This window comes from Nannospalax galili, unplaced genomic scaffold (genome assembly GCF_000622305.1).
Source record: "Nannospalax galili isolate Female #2095 unplaced genomic scaffold, S.galili_v1.0 scaffold1430, whole genome shotgun sequence".
Lineage (NCBI taxonomy): Eukaryota > Metazoa > Chordata > Mammalia > Rodentia > Spalacidae > Nannospalax > Nannospalax galili.
This window is the reverse complement of record NW_008329126.1, coordinates 161,815-170,540: the sequence shown is the minus strand read 5'-3', so window position 1 is coordinate 170,540 and position 8,726 is coordinate 161,815. Positions and strand designations below refer to the sequence as shown.

General features: G+C 39.1%; 1 protein-coding gene across 3 annotated transcripts in view; it reads right to left on the bottom strand.

Moving 5' to 3' along the window:
- Usp32 (ubiquitin specific peptidase 32) overlaps positions 1-8,726 on the bottom strand; it is a 217,704-nt gene that overhangs the window by 80,516 nt on the left and 128,462 nt on the right. For all 3 annotated transcript variants that reach the window (XM_029562419.1, XM_029562426.1, XM_008831098.3), the window contains exon 12: positions 4,301-4,403. In XM_029562419.1, coding sequence (XP_029418279.1) covers positions 4,301-4,403 — 103 coding nt within the window. The remainder of the gene's footprint in view (positions 1-4,300; positions 4,404-8,726) is intronic.

Genomic DNA, 8,726 nt, shown 5'->3' with positions numbered 1-8,726 from the left:
ATCTTCCAGTCTTGATACTCTGTTTTCCATTTCATTCATCCTATTGGTGACTTTCTCCTGTTGTTTCTAATTGGCTTACCTAGTGTTTCACTTCCTTCTTCATTTCAGAAGTTTATCCCTATCTTCCTTCAGTTCTTTGGCTTCTTTGTTTGTGTGTTCTTTAAATTCACTGGATTCTTTTATCATGTTTATAATTGTTCTTTTGCGTTCCACGTCCTGCATTATCTCTAGGGGGTTCTCCTTCTACTCCTCTAGAGGACTATTGGTATTTGGTGGGGATATGTTATTTTGGTTTTTCATGGTATTATTTTTTCTTTGTGATTTTGACATGTGAATTTCTTTTGTAGTTTCTGATTCTTGTGTGAGACTCAAGCCTTCGAGTTTAGGTCTACTTGTTTTTGTAAACTTTATGTGTCTTTGTAGTTTACTCTTTGTGGTTTACTTTTTGGGCATGAAAAGCTGGTTTGTCTAAGCTTCTCTCTTAGATTTTATAATGGAGTGGCCAGATTGCTTTTGTCTTCAGGAGTTCCCACAGAGGCCCAAGTCAGATGAGGATCAGATGCTCTCAGGGTTTCTCCTAAGGTCTGGATCCCTCCAGGAAAGATTTTGGCCTCAGGAATTTGTGGGTTGGACTGGCCTGGGAGCCAGGCCCAGGAAAGATGCTGGTCTAGGGCAGCTGGTGGCCCTGCCACCCAGAGATGCAAAGGCAGATGGGGGCGGGAAGCAGCCCCAAGGACTCCTGGGGACTGCACTGAGGAGCTGGGTTGGTCTTGGAGAGAGGCCTGTGGGTCAGAGAGACCCTGAATCTGTTTTTAGAAAAGTTTCTAAAAAGCAAAATTTTACTCTTGGTCAGAGAAAAATTAGATTATAAAGTCTCAAAAGCAGAAACTACTGTTGATTGCTATGTGAAAAGAAAACAAGGTACTTGTATTTCTAAAGAAAATTTACACAAAACCACTCCTATAATATTATTTATCCAGAACAGCCCAGTTGATAGGTTAAATCTGTAGATATCACTGGTAAGAAAAGAGGGTGATAAAAATATTACCAGACATTGAATTTATTTGGTATTTTCTGACAGTTTAGCAACATAACAATTGTAATAGCTCTGCAGAGGCAGCACTCTTGGCTTCCACTGACTACATATTTTACCACATGCTTTTAACAAGGCACAGTGAGCAATTATGGGTGCTTCTGTACTTCCTTCCCAGTGTTCTAGAGTGTTCTGTCTTGTCACTGTCTTTGGCTTTCTTTTCTATAGGAATCTGTTACTCAGTGTCCTTTATTACTTGAAACTGTTGAATGAACTAGTCATGGCTATTGCAAAATCTTAAGAGTCACTGGCTATATGTTCTGTTGTTTTGCTAATCTGGGAAATTTTTCTTCTTCTGAATATCAAAGAATTTTCTTTAAATTATCCTAGAAGTCAACATTCTAAAGAAGACATATTTCTAGAGTTTCACTCAAAGTGAGAAGTTTCTCTCTTTCTGAGTCATCAGTTCCTAAGGTCAGTGTGGGGTACTTTATGTATTTTGGAAGTATTAATGATTTAAAATAACTAACAGTTATATCAATCTTATATTTTGGCAGTCTGAAATACTTGTTTTGGAAAAATAGAAAGCAGTATCGACATTTGAAAAAGAACTCAAGTAAGTTCCAGTAGTGAGGTAATAAGGTAACTGACTAAAACAGCTTTTGGCAATTACAAAATTTAAAGGACCTTCATTTATAAACTTAGTGTTTTAAGTATACTCTAAAGTTACATGATAACAAAACAGCAAAATATGTACATGAATAAAGAGAACTGCTTCTGTACTGTACAGTTCTCAAAACAGAAACATGCACATACTGTTTATTACAATGATTAAAAAGATTTCATCAAAGCTAGGCATGGTGGTGCATGCCTTTAAATCCCAGCACTCTGGAGGCAGAGGCAGGGAGATCTCTGTGAGTTCAAAGCCAGTCTGGTCTACATAATGAGTTCCAGGCTGGCTGGGGATATAGAAGACCCTGTTTCAAGAAGACTATATATAATTTTTTTTTTTTTTAATTTTATGTGTATGAGTGCAATGCTGGAGGAAGTCAGAAGAGGGTATCAGATTTACTGGAACTAGAGTTATGGATGGTTGTTAGCCACCGTGTGGGTGCTGGGAATTGAACCTGAGTCCTCGCAAGAGCAGCCAGTGCTCTAACTGCTGAGCCATCTCTCCCGTCCCAATTTTAATTTTTTTTTGCCTGCATGTATGTAAGTGTACTACGTGCATGCAGTGCCCTCAGAGGCCAGACGAGGGCACTGGATCCCCTGGAACTGGAGTTACAGGCAGTTGTTAGCTGCCACGTGGGTGCTGGGAACCAAACCTAGGTCCTCTGGAAGAGTAGTCAGTGCTCTAACTGCTAGGCTATCACTCTAACTCCCCAGGGTGGGATTTTTGAGACGCTGTCTCACTATATAGCCCGGGATGGCTTTGGACAGTCTTCCTTCTTTTACCTTCCAAGGGCTGAGATTGCAAGCACCATTATGCCTGGTCTGTTCTATTTCTTCCAGTTTTTTGTTTTTTTTTTTCTTGACAAAGTCATATAGCCCAGATTTTCTAAGGTAATCAAGGATGACCTTCCTTTTGCCTCGATCTCCTAAAGTGTGAGGATTTTAGGCATGGACCACCAAGTCTGGCTTTAGTCTTCATTTTTAAAGTAAAATTTAAAGGATGTTTCACAGACACATAGTAGACAATATTACAATATAGAATGCCAGGTTGGGAAGAGGAATATGTAAACTCCCCCTTGTATATTGCTCCCTTACTGAACTCCCCTAATTACTTTAACGCATAAAAGGATTATGGCAGGCATGAAAGAAGCAGGCTTATATTCTTGCCCGTACACTTTATGAGGGCCACGTACTAAGCCCTCTATCACACGCCAAAGAAAATAAAAAGTAACACATCTAAGACAAAGCTACATTCTTCTTTGAATCTACATTCAGCAAGGCATTAATACCCATTCACCTAAGGCCAAACTAAGAATGTAAAGACAAAAAGTGTTTTAAAATAAAGACTGATGCTTTTTCTGAATAGTCCCATTTTCTATTACATCCAACATTATCTACTTTTAAGGTATCTGAAGTCTCTAACTACTTTTATTCCTTCAGATACACCAAGGTACGTGCTTGTTGTTAATATGTGTTACATCCGAAAACAAATGGGCTGGGAGTGTAGCTGAGTGTTAAGTGTTTGTCTAGCATGTGTGAGGGCCTGGGTTCAACCAAAGTAGAAAAAAACTCACCACCCAAGTGCTGGGATTATAAGAGTGAGCCATCATGCCCAGTTGAAATAACATTTCTTGAGTAAGACATTAAGACTTCTGGAGCTGGATCAATGGTTAAGAGCACTGGCTGTTCATGCGGAATACCTGGGTTTGAATTCCAGCTTACAACTGTCTTTAACTCTAGTTCCAGGGGATCCAACACCCTCTTCTGACCTCCTCAGGTATTGTACCACATGGGTGCACTTAAACACACACAGGCGTAACACTCATACACATAAAATATATTTTTTTTATATGTCTTTTTTTGAGACAGGGTATCCCTGTAGCCCCAGCCCTGGAACTCCCTATGTAGATCAGGCTGGCCTTGAACTCACATAGATCTTCCTGCCTCTGCCTCCCGAGTGCTGGGATTAAAGGTGTGCGCCACCACGCCCGGCTCAAAAAATTTTTTTTAAAGAAATTAATACTTCTTATACCAATGGTCTTCAACTTTTTTTTTTTCATTAAAAAAATTTTTTTTGTTTTTCATTTAGAAAAATTTTTTAAAATGCTGCCAGCATTGGCTAGCGGGGGGCAGTGGCCAACGTGTGTCCAATTTTTTAATCAAAAAGGTGAAGGACAATGTAAATGATGTAGTTGATAGAACATAGGCTTTAAAAATCAGTCCTTAAGTTGGATCCCCGGTCTATATTAAGCAAAATATTCATGTTTATTTTTCTCCCAGCACCAAGTTCCTCACAGGTAAAATGAGTATAATATCACATTTCTTATAAGGATATGAAAATTAAGTGATACACCGTGCATCTCATAAGCAAGCACTCCAATGCTCAATACTAGCTTTCTCACAGAGCTGGTACAAGGGAAGAAATATGTAAATATATACACACAGCCTGCTCCATATCAAATCAGAAATATTCATTTCCTTTCATTTTACATCTTTGCCCAAGTTGGCATGCTTTATCATGTACCAGTGGTCCCACAAAGTCTGACAGAATTGAAAATCTTACTAAAAAATGCAGAAAACAGGAATTTAACTCACGTATTTGACATATTCTTTCCACTGTTGCCACCAATGCATGGAGATGATAAACCAATTGTGTCCTGGCTGCAGACCATACCTGCTTTCTCGTTCTAACCATCCTCTGCATATACAAAAGAAATTCAGTATGTGAAATGAAAGTTTGTAAAACTGAGAGTAAGGCCACCACTTATCAATAGAATTTTTTTTCTTTTTTCTCTTTCATTAGAAATTCCCAAATAGAAAACCATGTACTCAGTGGAGGCTGCCACCATTCCAATTAGTGTAGTGAAACACTGTTCCACTGTTAAGTTCATTTCAATAGCCACAGGCCACTATACAGTACCATTTAAATACAATTTTGGGGATGGGAAGATGGTTCAGTTGGTTAAGTACTTAATACACAAACATGAGGTCCTGACTTTGGATCCATGTAAAAGCCAGGCAAGGTGGTGCTTGTCTGTAACCTCACTGGGGGTGGGGGAATGTTGGAAACAGGTGGATTCCTGGAGCTTGTTGGCCAGCAGTCTAGCCAACTGGTGACCCACATGGTAGAAGAAAAGAGAACACCACACATGTCCCATCACATTCCCCTCCCTGCAAAAAAAAAAGTATAATAAAAAGCTTAAAAAAACTCAAAATGCCATAATGAAACCTCTTTATATGTTCCTGAGAATAGATAAAAAGATAAAAAACGATAACCATCCTAATGGGAAAGAACTGGAATTTCATTGTGGCTTTGATTTATATAGTCCCTCAACAACCAGTTATATTGCTCATCTTTCCATGTGCCTAAAGACCATCTGAACACTTTTGATAGAGAAGCATGTTCATTAACACAATGGAAAAAGTCTCACACTGACACGTAACGAAAGACACGTAAGTTTCACTATGACCTATCAATGTGGAAAATAAAAACTTATGCTCAAAGTCATGTACTTGCTATTTACAGTTTTTGTTTGTTTGTTTGTTTTGTCTTTTTGAGACACGGTCTCCCTGTAACCCCAGCTGGCCTAGATTTGCTATGAAGACCCGCCTGCCTCTGCCTCCTGAGTGTTGGGATTAAAGGCATGTACCACCACACCCAGCTACCTATTTACAGTGTTTTAAGTAAAACTCCAAACTGCTACCAACTGCAGGATTCTTGTCATTATCTATGACACGGACTATCCTGTATCTTTTAAAATGTGCACTGAGGATCTTAGGCTACCTAAGACATTTTGAGATTAATTTACAGCTCTTACTTTTTCTCCTTTTCTTTTGACACTTGGGTCTCACTACGTGGATTAGGATGGCCTTAACTTTACCATGTAGCCCAGGGTAGCCTTGAATTTGCAGTCCTTGTACCTTGTATCTTAGCCTCCTGAGTGGAATTACAAACCTGTGCCACACTACACTTGGCATAACTTTCATTTTCTGAAAGCACTTTTGGTATTTTAGTCCAAATTGAAATTTTCTATTATTTTGGACTAGAATTGAATTGAATTTTTAAAATTTGTTTTATGCATATAAATGTTTTGTGTGCATGTAAGTGCATCTGTGTGTGCAATGCCTACAGAGGCCAGAAGAGAGTGTGATCCCCTGAAACTGGAGTTATGAACAGTTTTTAGCCACCATGTGGGTGCTGGGAACTGAATCAGGGTCTTTTGCAAGAACAAGCTAGTGCTCTTAACTGTTGAGTCATCTCTCTAGAAGGGCTACAATTTAAAAACTATTATTATTGTGTGTATGATGTGTGTGCATAGGCATGCACATCATGGCACCTGTGTGAAGATCAGAGGACAACTCTGTGGAGTTATTTTTCTCCTTCCACCTTTATGTGGTTTCCAGAGATGGAACTCAGGTCACTAGGCTTTCATAGCAAGTAATTTTACCCATTGAGCCATCTCGCTGGTCCATAGGGCTAGAGTTTAAACCTCTAAAACGCTTATAACTAGGTCACAATTAGGCCCATTGAGCCATCTCGCTGGTCCATAGGGCTAGAGTTTAAACCTCTAAAATGCTTATAACTAGGTCACAATTAGGCATATTTAGAAATCCAGATATTTCTTAGGTCATAATTTTAGAGCTATGCCTGATAAATGACACTTGAAAAAGAATGACACAAAATTAGCTGAATTTATTTTTAAAGCCACCCAAACTAACCTTTCGGCTCTATATTCAGTGCTGTTCACAAGAAATTTAAATAAAAAGTTATACTAATTCAAGCTCTATTTCATATATCTGTTTATTCATACTTCACGTTCATACAGAAATGAACTATTACCATCTAACATACTATATACTTTTTGGGGGGAACTTTTTTTTTGAGACAGGGTCTCCTGGTAGCCCCATCTGGCCTGGAACTTGATATGCAGACCAGGCTGGCCTCAAACTCACAGGGATCCACCTGCCTCTGCCTCCCAAGTGCTGGGATTAAAGGTGTGCACTACCATGCCCGTCATTATATATATATATAATATAATTAAAAACATCAACCCAAATCTTCAACAGCACATTTTTAGAAGTAACTATACACAAAAGTATTAATGACAGTGGTCTTATATTAAAAATGCATTTTTAGGGGCTGGAGAGATGGCTCAGGAGTTAAGAACACTAACTGTTCTTGCAGAGGACTCGGGTTTGATTCCCAGCACCCACATGGCAGCTAACAACTGTCCGTGGGCACTGCACGACACGAGTGCACTTTTTACCTACATGCAGGCAATACACAAATACACATAAAATAATAAATTTTTTTTAAAAAAATGTATTTTTAAGTCAAAGTATAAACAAATTAAGTCTATAGAAAACAAATTTTCCTATTATAATCTATTGCTCTGCCAAATGATAAAGCCATCAGGAATATCATATCCCTATTATAATTGCTCCCCATTCCCATTTCTCCAACATATCTGTATTTTCCTTAATTATCTATTCTCTATCATAGCCTCCCATCCAAAGTTGCCTTCCAGAGTAGAATTCAAGAGTTCAATGTGTATCTACCCATACTGTTTGTTATTTTCATCTTTGACAGAATAGATATTGCATCTTCATGTGTCAGCAATCTTTTTTTTTTGCCTTTTTGAGACAGGGTCTCTCTGTAGCCACAGCTGGCCTGGAGTCACTATGAAGACAAGGTTGGCCTCAATCTCACAGAGATCCAACTGCCTCCGCCTTCTGAGTGCTGAGAATAAAGGTGCGTCACAAATCTTTATTTGCTTCAATATTAATCTAAACTTGTACTGTATTTAAAAGATTTATAAACTTGTACTGGATTTAGTTCCATGAAATGAGAAGCCTCTCATTTATGCAAAATCACCACAATGAAAACTTGAATTTATGTCATCAGTTCCACTATAACCATGTCTCCACAGACCCTATTTATTTATTTATTTATTTATTTATTTAATTTATTTATTTTTGTTTTTGGTCTTTTTGAGACAGGGTCTCCTTTGTAACCCCAGCTGGCCTTGAACTCTGAGATCGACCTGCCTCTGCCTTCCAAGTGCTGGGATTAAAGGCGTGCACCACCATGCCCAGCTCCCCAGACTTCATCTCTTTTCTTTTTGAAAATTTTATTTTATTATTTTTATGTATGTGAGTGTATTGCCTGCATGTAAGTGAGTGTACTCATGTCGTGCAATGTCATGGAGGTCAGAAGAGGGCTTCAGATTCCCCTGGAACTGGAGTTAAGGACGGTTTGTAGCCGCCATGTGGGTGCTGGGAATAGAACCCGGGTCCTCTGCAAGAGCACTCAGTGCTCTTAACTGCTGAGCCATCCCTCCAGCCCCCAGACCTCATTTCTTAACGTGTTATCAAATCTCTCATTTCTACAGCCATAATTATTATATCCATCATAGTCATCCAAACCTTGTTTCCCAGGCTGGAGAGATGGCTCAGCAATTAAGAAAACTTGCTGTTCTTCCAGAGGACCTGGGTTTGATTATATTCCTCTATAAAATCTAGCACCCACATGGTGGCTAACAACTGTCCGTAACTCCAGTTCTCAGGGATCCAACATCCTCTTCTGGCCTCTGTTGGCAATGCATGCACATGGTGTACTTAACATATATGTAGGCAAAACACTCATGCACATAAAATAAAAATATTAAAAACATGCCAGGTGTGGTGCTGCATGCCTTTAATCCCAGCACTCAGGAGGCAGAGGCAAGTGAATCTCTGTGAGTTCAAGGCTAGCCTGGTCTACAGAGTGAGTTCCAGGACAGCTGGGGCTACAGGGAGACCCTGTCTCAAAAAGATAAAAAAACTAACAAACAAAAAAACCAAACAAACTTTGTTTCCATTGCCAATTTGATAATAATCCCCTTTCCCTCCTAATGGTTTGTTATATTATATGGTCTTGGGGGTCACCTGTCCCAGAAATCTTGGAGGACCCTAAAAATTCTTTGATTTTACTTGTACATCCTCAGACGATCTCAAAAGACCTTGAAAGATCTGAACTATC